The sequence below is a fragment of the Canis lupus genome, chromosome 11 (genome assembly GCF_011100685.1).
Source record: "Canis lupus familiaris isolate Mischka breed German Shepherd chromosome 11, alternate assembly UU_Cfam_GSD_1.0, whole genome shotgun sequence".
In the NCBI taxonomy this organism is placed as follows: domain Eukaryota; kingdom Metazoa; phylum Chordata; class Mammalia; order Carnivora; family Canidae; genus Canis; species Canis lupus.
Genome location: NC_049232.1, coordinates 27,305,487 through 27,318,902, shown reverse-complemented (window position 1 = coordinate 27,318,902; position 13,416 = coordinate 27,305,487). Strand labels below are relative to the sequence as shown.

At 35.6% G+C, this 13,416-nt stretch overlaps 1 protein-coding gene across 1 annotated transcript in view; it reads right to left on the bottom strand.

The window, feature by feature from the left end:
* Positions 1 to 234: 234 nt before the first annotated feature.
* IL33 (interleukin 33) overlaps positions 235 to 13,416 on the bottom strand; it is a 36,852-nt gene continuing 23,670 nt past the window's right edge. Inside the window, 6 exon segments of the mRNA NM_001003180.1 lie at positions 235 to 2,301; positions 3,691 to 3,788; positions 4,659 to 4,709; positions 5,499 to 5,606; positions 6,795 to 6,920; positions 7,487 to 7,612. Of these exon segments, the coding sequence (NP_001003180.1) occupies positions 2,104 to 2,301; positions 3,691 to 3,788; positions 4,659 to 4,709; positions 5,499 to 5,606; positions 6,795 to 6,920; positions 7,487 to 7,612 (707 nt within the window). The 3' untranslated portion in view covers positions 235 to 2,103.

Below are 13,416 nucleotides of genomic sequence, written 5' to 3'. Positions count from 1 at the left end.
ATAATACTCCTCATAGTGATGGTGGAAAGTATTTTTTTAAAAAGGAAAATTGAACATGAGAAATCAAATACTCAGGTTGAAAGATACCTAACTGAGTCAGAAGTCAGGTTAAAGTTCCTTTTGCAGGTGTATATTGACTGTTTGATCTCAGGTACAAGTGGCTGAATAGCTCCTTTGTGCTGGCCACTTATGATGGGCACTGGGAGTACAAAGGTGAAAAAGACACAATCTCTTCTTTGGAATATCTTATTTAGTTTTTAATCACCAGACAAATGACCTACCCCAGATACCAACATCAGTGGATTAAGGTAAGATTGCTTTGACTTAAAAATTTCAGAATAGTTATTTTATGATAAAATCATCATGGCCTCACATACTTTTAAAAAATACAACTTGAGAATTTAATGTAATTAATATATTTAGTTACTTAAAACAAATCATTTCGAGTATATCATACAGATGCATATGGTCAACATTTAGTGTTTTTCAGAGAAGGTGATATATATTCTGCTTTTATTTTTGTCTTCATAATAAAACTGACAATGTAATGAAAGCTATGTTGTTTACAATTGTTTACCCTCACTCAGTAATTCTCAGCCTTTCTAATCTTATGTTCCACCATCATTATATCCAATAGATCTCAACAAATTAGAATTAAAAAGCCAACACTTTCAGAAACAGTTGTATTTCATAAGTATTCTGTTACTAGTTTATCACTTATTGTCAATGTTAAGCCTATGAAAAAGTTATAGTAGAATTTAAGACTTAAAATAAGCAAAAATTATTCCTTTAGTAGTTGAAAAATCATATATGGTTGAGAATAAATTTTACTACCTTAGTAATGTAAAATACAAAGATGTTTAATAAAAAATATTCCCATCAATAGGCTTATGTGAAATTCTACATCAGAGAGACAAAATAGAAAAATATGTTGGTGTCCAGAGGTCAGGTGATATGGAATGAAGCTCACGGGGCACAAAATGTATATCAAGAACAGAGTTGGTCAAAAGAAATGAAGGAAGAAAAGTCAATAAATATTCCATAGTAAACAGACTAATCAGGAAGGTGGACAAGAAAAACACTTGTACACATGGTAAGAAAGGATTATAAGAAATTTTGTGCAGGGTGACATGTATATCAAGTTACAGATCCCTGGAGCATAGAGTCAGAAAGACAGTATACAATGAACATAAGGGATAGCCAGTTATTAAAATTGTAATGTTAATGCTGTGTCCAATCTAGGTTCTAGTAGATAAGGGAACTTGTGGCCTCACCATGGTACTTGGATCCCATGGTACTTGGATGTCTTAAGGTATGTTGTGTCTCAGTGCTTTAAAATAATGTTTTAGTTTGTGAGATATTCCCAATGATTTCAATTATATGTCTGAGATAAAATTTATTTTACTTCCTAATGTAAGAATGTCTTGCTAAATTTAACTCCATCTATAAAAATCAGCATTTTAAAAATGAAACAATTAGAGGTAAAATTATTTACTTTACAAATACAGGATTTATTTTTCTTAATTTTTTCAATTGTCTCTGTCATTTCACATATTTATATTATCTGCCTACATGTGTAAGTATCTGAAATTTTGGGCATCTTCAAACAAATTTGGTGTTTTATTCCATTTGTGAAATGTTCAGTCTAAGTAGAGCTGATTGTCTTTTCACCAACAGCTCTACTGTTTGAACTTGTTTGGAACCAGGGAAAATTATGTCTCTATGTGGCTTTTTGAAATCCTTGTCTAAAATGAAACTTGGATTAAGGCCCTTCCTTGTCCCCAGAGGTCTCAGCAGAGCTTAATTAGATATTAAGCTCTTTCTTGACAGCAAGTAGAAAAAAGTAAAAGTCAGGTTGTATATTTTCTGAGGTCTCCTTAATAATACACTATTGAATATGTAGTGAGACAAGGGTAATAAAAAACAGAACTGAAGGATTATAAAAATATATTTTACACATAATAAGAAAAACATTCCATAGCATACTAAGTACTCTTTATTTCCCTTAAATGTTGTCTATCTCTTTATCTCTTATTCTTTCTTCAGCAGTAGCTATCTGGGCTACCCAACCCAGGATTGACAACTTTTTTCATCCCATTAAATTTAAGAGAGCTTAAATATGGTTTTCTCTATATATGAATCCTTAGTTTGGTCTCCTACTTTAATTAAAGCAAGGTGGTTATCCTTTACTCCTATAAACACTCCAGGATTGTTCTTACATTCGAATGAAACACATTCAGAAGACTTCCTATGAAGGAGGAAGAAGGCCTGGTCTGGCAATTGGTTTTCACATTTTTGTAGCTGAGGAAACAAGAAAGAAAGCAATCGGTATGTAAGTGGGAAGTCCAAAGTCAACCTTACTTCCCTGTATTAGAAACTAAAGGGGAATTATTATAACTTAGTATCTTTGGCAAGACTACTTACTAAGTAGGGGATGGGAGTGGTAGAGAAGGAAGAAATGAGTAGGGAGGGCTGAAGTGGAGGGGGGTGATTTGATTTGATTCCCTGATAATCAGTATACCTTGAGAAACATTATAGCTTAGAATGACTGGATTTGGATGCAGCAGCTCAGGATTTGTGTGAAACTTTTGCCATGTACTATCTCTGAGACATGCACATTGCTTTACTTCTCAAACCTCAATTTTTTTAGTCTAATCAGTTTTCTAGATTAGTCAACCTCCAACTTACCAGCAGATATGTGAATGATATAAGTGATCATTATTTTAGGTTGATAAGTTTTGGGGATGGTTTGTTATACTGTAATATTTGAACAGTACAACAACTCCATTATAGAATTACTACAAGAATGAAAGGAAACTGCATGTAAAACATTTAGTACAGTAATTGGCATGTAATAGAGCTCTGTATGGGGTCAGCTCTTATTATTGAGTAGTTATATATGTCCAACTGTTATATACATTTAGGAATGTTTATTAAGGGAGATGCTGGTTACCATCCAGTGTTTATGTTAATACTTTAGCTGGCTGTATTAGTTAGATTTATAATTTTGTATTTATGTCATTTGTCATCTGTATTATAGTCTTATGTTTTTTTCCTGGTCCCTATCTTTGGCTTGTTTGTTTCTGAAGATGTTTATAATTTTTCATCATGACCAATATTACACTGTGACTTACTAGCTGAAAAAGACTATGCAGTGAATCCTATGATTAGAATGTGATTGTTATGCTTTCGTTGTAAATATCGGCATATGGAAATGTTTATGACTTTCCCTTTAGCAGGCTCAGAATGTAAAATTATTTTTGAATTTGCCTAAGAAAACTATATTTTACCAAGAAATACTTCCTGGAAGAACAAAGTTGTTCCTCAAGTCAAATAAAGAGGATTTGAGATAATTCTATATAGCAATGCTTCTCAAACTTTAACTTGCATATGAATCCCTTGGAGGTTTGTTTAAATGCTGATTCTGATTCAGTTGTGAGGAAGCCTGAAATTCTGCATATCTAACAAACTCCCAGGTGATGCTGCACTGCTGGCAGAGACCAGACTTTCAGTAGCAAGGCTATATATGCCATTTCCTTCCCTTCCCTACTCCAGAAGCAAGTTATTAGTAGTAACTTACTGTGTTTTACATATAATACACAAACAAAACTTCTTTGAAATATTCTGAATACGCAAATCTGTACAAATGTGTGGAATAAGTTACGGCAGTTAAATGCATATTTCTATTACCTCCACAGAATGTTCCTCGTTGTTGGCATGCAGCAAAAAATCTTTATCTTTTGTAGGACTCAGGTTTACCAATAACGTCTGGCCATCAACATCATCACCTTGCAATTAAAAAAAAATAATTAAAAATGTAAACTATAAAGTTAAGAATTAACTCACTTTAATTTAAATAAATTTAACACCTAGGAAAAGAGTTCAAAATATGATGGAAAATAATTGCTTCATTACCCAACATATCCTTTAGAAGTATTTGTACCCAAATGAAATCAAAGAGTCATTGGACAATTTGGGGGTAATTTTAAGCTCCTTAATTTTCTTATATCCTTTCTGATCGTAGAACTGTGATTCTATTGGGTATTTGTCTGGGTGTCAGCTTCTCTGTCTGCATGTAAAGCCACTGATAGTTGTCTCCCAATATCCATCTACCCTCCTTGTATAATAGAACATTTCTCAGTCTGTTTTCTTGTAACTAAGTGTAGCAATGTGACTAAGTTTTGACCAAGATGAGGTGAATGGAAGTGTCAGGTGCAACTTCAAGGTTTTATCCTTTATGGGAAAGAGAACTCATGCATCTGTCTTCCTCTGTCCTGCAGATTGGACATTGCCATGGTAGCAAGTAATCTTGAACCATGTAGGTATTGGCAGAGTCAAAGAGAAGGAGCAGGGTTAGTTGCTGGACAATCTGTTGAGCAAAACTGCCATTCCAGTCCTGGCTAAGATAGAAATAAAATTTTTGTAGCTTGAGCCAAAATTATTCTGGATCTCTTTTAAATGTAAACCTTTATCCTAATTATTAAACTGCACAATCAATGGGAGGGAATAAATCCTCTAAGAATCTAAGATTTTACCATGAATGTGGGCTGGAGAGAACCTTTTGAGGCTGCTTTCCTTTTTCGTGGAGGATTTTTGGATTTGTCCTTACCTCAAATTCAAGAATTCAAGCACTACAGCTACCCAGCCCTCCAAATTACCTGTTTCATGTGAGGGGGATTGGGAATCATAATAACGGAATAACACCTTATCTGAAAGAGAATGCATAAAATCCCTTTGATGAGACAATTTTATCAAAAGGTTTCAATTTCAACATACATATAACTTCAGAAAATACCTTATTTTATTATATAACAATAAAAGCAAAACTTTTGTGATTTTAAGGTCTCAAAAATGTATAAGTATGCTCTGATAAATTCTCTAACACAGTCATTATTAAAATATTTAGCATATTGTTTATAGCACTGGTATATTCCTTTACTTGAGGTTGTACTTTGGTGATATTGATAAGGCTAGAAAGATCTAGTAGGTAATTTAACAATAGCAAATATGTGCTGTCTCTCCTTCCATCTTTTACAACAAATACCACTTCTCAATATCAGCATTCTTCCCTAAAAAACCCTGACTAAGCTTCTGAATCCTCCTCAACTTAGTGGTATTTAGGCATTTGCTGCCAATTCATTGGAGTTAGTAGACAGCATTAAATCTATTTGCCATATCTGAGGTAAGCCAATGTTTATGGTTTGGTAAATTTATTATTATTATTATTATTTTATTATTATTATTAAGAGAGAAAGAGAGTGGGGTGGGGTGGAGCTGGAGGGACAGGGGCCAAGGGAGAGGGAGAGAGAATCTTAAGTAGGCTTCACGCCCAGCACAAGCCTGATGTGAGGCTTGATCTCAAGACCCTGAGATCAATGACCTGAGTTGAAATCGAGAGTCAGAAGCTTAAACTGGGCCACCCAAGCACCCCTTGGTAAATTTATTTTTTACTTTATTAGTCATCATTATATCATTATAGACAAAAGGAAATATTCTACCTTTCTCTTGGCCTTTTCTCAAGTCTTCTACATAGATCTCATAACTTCCATCCTCAAAAACGAAAGTAATAGATTGATCATTGTATGTGCTCAGAGAAGCAGAATATTCTGTAACAAGGGAAAAGCTTGTCATTAAAAATTCAAAAAGACTTGTTCCCATGAACAATCTTTCACAATTAAAAGGAAATACTTCCTTAAAGGCTTTTTTTTTCTTTCCAATTTGAGCTGCACTTTGCTCACCACTGTTGGATAGATAAAAGCCTTTGGCACAAGCTTAATGTAGCTCAAAGGGTAAGGTGTGCCACTTGAATGGGATTAAAGACGGTAGTCTCTTGCTTGAAAATCGTAGGTATAAGTCATATTTGTGTGCTTATGGGAGGATTTGGTGGAGAGAAAGTAGACAAGACTTTGCCTGAGGAAGCCTCTGCTTTTTTGCTTCTTACAGTTCTGGAGGGTGTGTCTGTCCTCTGGCTAAATAGCAGTATTCCTAACTTTTTAAAAAATGTCCCAGCACACATAGAAAATGATAATATTTCTATGGCATGCTGGGATAAACTGGTGTAGAATTAGGTACTACCTATGTTGGTCCTGGAGAAAAAAATTATATTTTCTCTATTTTATAGAATTATGCTAGGAAAAATAATATACAAAACAGAAGCATGTTAAATATTGAGTCTGTATATGAAATTCTAAAGTAAAATGATTTAAAAATACTTAATGAGAAACTTGAGTATGCTTTTTAGAGCTTAAGACATTTGTAACAGGATTATGCTTGAAATAGCAATGTGCAATTCCTAGTCAAATTAATGATCTCTTCACTTCTTGATGGTCACATCAATTTGGACTTTATTTGCACAAGTAGGTAATACAACTTAAAGCCATTTTAACAATTATTTAGAATATTTAAGAGTTGAAATTATATTTTAAAAAACATAATAGTTCTTCATTTTCTTTTAGTGTCAAAATGATGAGGTTGCGGGGGGGATATGGTTGCCCCCCCTCCCCGACCCCAAAGGATAATATATTTTCCCCAGGAATAATGTATATGAGATTCCAATCCATAACAAGCATTTCAAAATAATGATAGAGGGCCAACTAAAGTGTACATTCATTGTCAGGGCAGCTACTTTGTACCTAGTTTGAATACCACTAAGTGGGTATGTGGGCAGCAAATAGGCAGAAGTTTCTGTTACACAAATAAGCATAGACATGGAGCTGCTTCCTAGAGGAGCACTTGCTGTGGTCCTGTGTCTATCTCCCTCCTCACACCCACACCACCCCTATCAGCAGTCATACCTTGGATACTTGGAACATTAGCTCTTCCAAAACATTTCTGTAACATAGGGACATCAGAGGTGAAATCTTTGTTCAGCTGCTGATGACAGGCAGTGAATACCAGACATTGCTTTCTGCACTTTTCAGCTACAGGACAGGGGGAGAGTAGGAGTGGACTGTCAGTTCCCACTCTGCCCAAACCTCTTTACACCTCTTTGAGGATTCCCAGTCAAAGATACTTGCTAGGACTGACCCCAGGACTATAGCCTCTCCACAGTCTGAAGTGATCAATGCCTCCTGCACACTTAAAACCCCAGTGGGGCATACCCATTGGAATCCAGGTGGAAGAAAGCTAGTTACCCATGGTCTCAACACCCCAAAAAATAACTGCTATTAACATTTTAGTTTAATTCCTTTAAATGAAAAAAATCTCTTAAAAATACTGTATATATATTTATAATTTTATATGCTCTATTTTCACTTAATATTAGAACATACCCATTTCTCCCATGCTATAAAAACTCTTTATATAAAAAAAACTCTTTATATGTCCTATTGAAAATGGCTAAAAAATAGTTCAATATCCTTACTTTTTTTCAGAAGGAAAATTTGCTCAAGGGAAAAATTATATATCCAAAATGTTGGAAATAAAGGCAAATAGATGCCCATTAACATACTGAAGAAATACCAGGAAATGTATAGTTTCCCCTTACCTGTTCTTGGTGAATACCTTTTGGTGATTTCTTTCCTAAAGTAACAGGATGTCTTTTCTATGATAAGGCCAGAACGCAGTTGCATAAAGTACATCTGGCAAACTCCTTCAGGCTTCTGTTGGGATTCTAAACAATTGAAAATTTTTGAGACTGTTTCACTCCATCCATTTTTATCCTTTTATCCTTATACAAATCCTGAGCATACCAAACCAGGAAATCAACTAAAGGTCTGCAGTATCTTATCAGAAACCTTGGGGCCAGTTGTGTTTCAAAATTCACAGTTTTTTTAGATTTTAGAATTGTCATGTAGAGTATATGCTGTTATATATGTCATACTCCCAACAGGGATTAGGGCAGTACTCACATCATAAAAAATTAATACTGATTTTATAGTGAAATATAGGAACATTTACATAAGGTGAAATAAACATTTCATGTTGGTTCAGGTCAGAATTTAACTGTCAAATATAATAAGTTCAGATCATATTTTATTACCAAATAAGTTATGAAAAATTAGGTCTTTAGAAAAATTTTGGTTTTCAGAATTCTGTATAAGGGAGTGTGGATCTACATCCAACATATATCATTCTTTGTCTGCGGGGGAACTTATATGACCATATGAAATCTATAATCTTTTTTACTTATCTGGAATACACTTTTAATAATTTTACAGGGATAGCTATAGTCTCTAGAGTTTATTGATATTAAAAATAATTGGTCCATGTTAAACAGGAGGAAAGGAGCCTTTTCCCCTAAACTCCTAGGAGTTTCATGGTTTCAGGTCTTACATTTAAGTCTTTAATCCATTTCAGGTGAGTTTTTGTGAGTTCTTTTACATGTGAATATCCAGTTTTCTCAGCACAATTTATCGAAAAGACTATCTTTTCTCCTTTGAGTATTCTTGGCTCCCTTGTCAAATGTTAGTGTGTCCACGGTGGGCCAAGCACTGTGCTAGTAATTTTATATACTATTTCACTTAATCCTTTACACTAATATTACAAGGAAGTTATTATTCTTCCTATTTTGCAGATGATGATCTAAGGCTCTTAGTAGTCATGACACTTGCCCAAGATTACAGGTTTGGTGAGAAGTTTTGACTCAAGTATGTCTAATATTAAAGCTACTCTTTCCATCCTTCCACCTAAGAAAAGAAAATGCTGTACTGCAATACAGTACAGTTCCTGTATTTAGGAACTGACATAATACAAATAAATCCAAGTTAAATCAGTTAAAAATTTAATCACCTATTTAGTAATACTTATTCAGTCAAAGAAAAAGTCTCAAACAAAAAATTAAATTTATTACTTGGGAATTCATAAAAGGCCTTTCATAGTGAAACAGAAAAGAAAATTGTAACACTTGAGTCATGGCACCTCAACTTTTAACAAAGTAAGTGAATTATCAAGCAATTTGTACAATAGAGCCAAATTTCAATTATTCACAGTAGTTCAGAAAATGAAAATAGTTACTTGTGACTTTGAGATTCATTCTATGATTTTTTTTCTAATTCTCTAAAAGATTTGCTTTCCTGATATGCTTTTCAAGGTTAAGTAGAGTTAACCTCTCTTATAGATAATTCAAAATAATAGCTATCTTGCCTCCAGTTCAGATGGGCATCTACCTTTAAGTATCTTCAACTGTCTGAACAGGGCAAGACCCCTTAATTTTACTCACATTTATCCTGAAACTTCCCAACATTGCATTACAGCTTATAAATATCAACTATAGTATTTCATATTTATGTAGTGCTTTTACAATTGCAAAGATAATTTATAAAGCTAGGCCTGAGCCAACATTGAATTTGGTCTCCTGGTAAGTAATCTAATATAATACTTTATTAACTGTAACACATCGTCTCTCCAGGCCCAAAGGGCATAAGGTGATATTGTAAGGATGCTCATTCCTTTTATGCTTATCTTTATGTTATAGTCAGAATCCCCTGGGACATGACTGACAGGCATGTCTAATATTGAGAATGGACTCTCTGGAGAGCAGGATGTGGGCCTTGGGTAGTTAGAAGTAAGGGTCATGATACTGAGGAAGCATTATGGGCATAGAAGTAGAGAGGGGCTAAAGATATTAATGTAGGGGCTAGCATCTAGTGGGACAAACACTGGGTATACTATATTGAGGCGTGATTACATTTGAAGTATTGAAGCTACTTAACATTGGGGAATTTGGAAGAAGGTATACTTTGGTGTTTGGGGAAGCTGAAAGTGTGATGTGAGGGTTGTGTTCTCAGATGGGAAGCACAAAGCTGGCATGGCCTTGGGGACTCTGTGGGAGAGAGTGCTCTGCTGGGGTCAGAGGGTCAACTCAAGCTTATGTAAGGGCTGTTGTCACTTCCTATGTCTATATCTTGCCTGATGTCTGAGGGCAGTGTCTTAGCATGGCTTGTAAGGAAATTCTCATGAGTAATTTCATCATCACCACAGCATGATGAAATCCCTCACGTAATTCTGGTGAGTAAATGGGAAGGGGCCTGGAAATCTTCCTGTAGTTCTTCCACTGAAAGAGCCAGACTGTGGCTGATGGGAACAACCTAAGTGAATCACTCATCTTTCATTTCTTCCCCAAACACCTATTTCACCAAGGTTTCTTCTCACTGCTTACTACCCTTGATTTATCTGTGGCATTTGACTTTGGGAACCACATATTTCTTTAAAACTCTTCTTCCCCTATTGTCATGTCACCAGTCTTCTTAGGTTCTTGTTTTTCTCTGATCATCCATTTCTCTTTCTCTGTTAGTTTTTCCTTGTCTGACTCCTCCTAAAATGTTTGTGCTCCTCAGTATTTGTCCTTTGCCTCTTCCCCTACTCAAGACTTTCTTTCTGGGCAATGCTGCCTGCTCCAATGACTTCTGTCACCCCTAATATGCTGATGGCTCTCCAAACTGTAAGTCTACCTTTGGTCTCTCTCTTGAGGCTTGTGTCTATTGCTTTTTCTTCACAGGGTATTTTGACTTCAGTTAGCTTGAGGCATCTCTGTATCTATCTGTGGAGAGCGTTCAGAATTCTGGACCTCTCTACCTAAATGACCTACATTTACCCCCATTCAAATATACTCATAATAAAAAAAATCTTTATTTTTCTCTACTTACTATATATATCCTTCCTGAATTCCTATCTTGAAAAAGTACCACTTTCTACCATTGTCTACCCAATTCTTAGGTCATCCTGAAAGCTGAGAATCATCTATTTTTTCCTCTCTGTCCATCCTTCAATTTATTTGATCTGTCATTAAATCTTATTGATTTCACTTTCTGAATGTATCTGACATTTAATCCTTACTTTCCAATCTGTTCTCTTAGGTCAGGCCCTCATCTTCAGTCCCTTAGATGAATGCAGCAGACCTCTAACCAGTTTTTTCTATTCTTGCTCCCTCACTTCATCTTTACACCAACATCAATGTGATCTCTCTAAAAATATCTTGTTATTCCCCAACTGAATGTTTTCTATGATTTCTTACTGTCCATAGAATAAAGTTGAAGCTCTTTCACTGTAACAGAAGATATTCCATGGACAGACCCAAATTAACGGGTGTGACCTCTACTCATTTTGCATGCAATTATTGCCATGTAGGGATATGTGCCCAGTGTTGCTAGGTTTTCAGGTTTTTCAAGAGATTCAGATTTTTACACACAGTCTTCTAATTTTAAAATTCCTTCAATTAAAAAACAACAATAATAGTGTTAAGGCCAAATAAAATGTTTCTGCTGGATGGATCTGTCCCAAGGCCTCCATATTGTAAATTCTGACTAGATCCCTAAGGAAGCTGGATTATCAGGGCAGGGAAAGGGTTGATGGATGTAGAGGACTTAAAGTAGCAGAGAAAAATGCCCTGACTCTGGGAGCAGCTTCCTGGAAACTGGGAAGAGAATGAATTTGGGGAGGGGCTTTTCTCTAGCTCATTAAGTCTTGTACCTTGTTGGCACTAGAGGTGAAATACTCTGGTGATGACCCAGACTGATATGGAACCTGTTTGTATGTGTACCTCTAGTGGGTGGATATTGGGTTTTGTGATGTTGTGATTGTGTCAGATCCTGCTAGCCCAAAGTTAGGAGAAGGAACTAAAACAAGCTTTCTTGCTTTGTTGCTTGGGGGCTCAGAGCAGTTCATTTAGAAAAATAAGATATGACGTTGCTTGTACCTTGAATTTTGAGAACTGGTTCATACCTGCCACACACTTTGTAGATATCTGGAAATTTTGGCCAAGAGTATCTAAATAATGACAATCTTAGTGTTAAACTGAGCCAGCATCTTTGGAAAAGAAGATCTGCTAAGAGACAATGAAAAAAATGTGCTGCATTCCAAAGCTATATAAATGGTTTGGGGATTATCTTTATCACTTTTTAAATGGTATAAATGAGCTGTTAGGGCCATAGCACCCTTAAAGGAGGGGTTACATTTTAATGTTTGCAACTCTGACATAAACTCCAGCCTGCTCCCTCATGTTTCTTTCTTTCTTTCTTTCTTTCTTTCTTTCTTTCTTTCTTTCTTTCTTTCTCTTTCTTTCTTTTTCTTTCTTTCTTTCTTTTTCTTTCTTTTTCTTTCTTTCTTTCTTTCTTTCTTTCTTTCTTTCTTTCTTTCTTCTTTTCTTTCCTTTCTTTCTTCTTTCTTTCTTTCTTTCTTTCTTTCTTCTTTTCTTTCTTTCTTCTTTCTTTCTTTTCTTTCTTTCTTTCTCTCTTTCTTTCTCTCTTCTTCTTTCATTCTTTATTTTCTTTTTTTCTTTGTTTATAAGAGAGAAAGAGCATGGGGCCCCTAGAAGGCTCAGTTGGTTAAGTGTCTGCTTTTTGCTCAGGTCATGATCCCAGGATCCTGGGATGGAGCCCCTGCATTGCACTCCCTGCTCAACTGGGAGCCTGCTTCTCTCTCTCTCCCTCTTCCTGCCACTCTGCCTACTTGTGCTCTTTCTCTCTCTCTGTCAAACAAATAAAATCTTTAAAAAGAAAAAAGAGAGAGAGAGGGCATGCACATGACAGGTTGGGGGAGGGCAGAGGGAATTTGAAGACACAGAGTCAGTTCCACTGAGTCACTGCTTCTATACACAGCATTTTGACTCAGACACAAATAAAAGGACTAACTTAACTGTGATTTTCTGGCCATGCAAAAACCATAGTCAAATGAATGTTTTCCCTGGTTACTAAAACCAGCACGAGTGGGCCAGAGCCTTAGAGAAGACAGAAAATGATATTCTTTAACATTGCTTTCTCTTCTAGCCTTAAAGAGGTTCAAGGAAATGAAGAGAACAAAGGACAAAGGCATACCAGTCCCTGCCATCATTCCTCATCTTTTATTTTTCTCTCTAGTTTGGCCAGGGTTCCATTACTTTCTTTTGTGTTCCCTCTTTTGTATGAAAAAAATGTGAGTATAAATTTGCATAATTCTTTTCTAGGGTATGTATTTTTAAAGATTTATTTATTTACAAGAGAGAGCACATGGTGTGTAGGCACATTCGAGTGGGGGAAGGGGCAGAGGAAGAAAATCTCAAACCAACTCCTGCTGAGTGCAGAGGTTGTTGTGGGACTGGATCTCACCACACTGAGATCATGACTTGAGCAGAAACCAAGAGTAGGGCACTTAACCAAATGAGCCACCCCGATGTCCCCTAGGATAATTTTCAGGATCAAAGATATAGCCGTTTCATCTTAAAGCTATGGCTACTACCTGACTTTATTTACCCTTCAATTTATTACAACTCCTTTGAGTTTGCAATTGGATAGACTCGAGCATCATTTGATCAATTCTGCTTTATTTGAAGCATGGATATCTTCATGCCTCTTCAAATATCTTCACTTCTGATTCTCTCCTTTATCAGAAGTTGCAAATCAAGACCACAGTTTGATACATCAAAGGTGTATATTTTATATACAATAGATGTTGGTTGAATGAAGATCAGTTTAAAATTTTGTTAATCTAGGAAAAAGATTT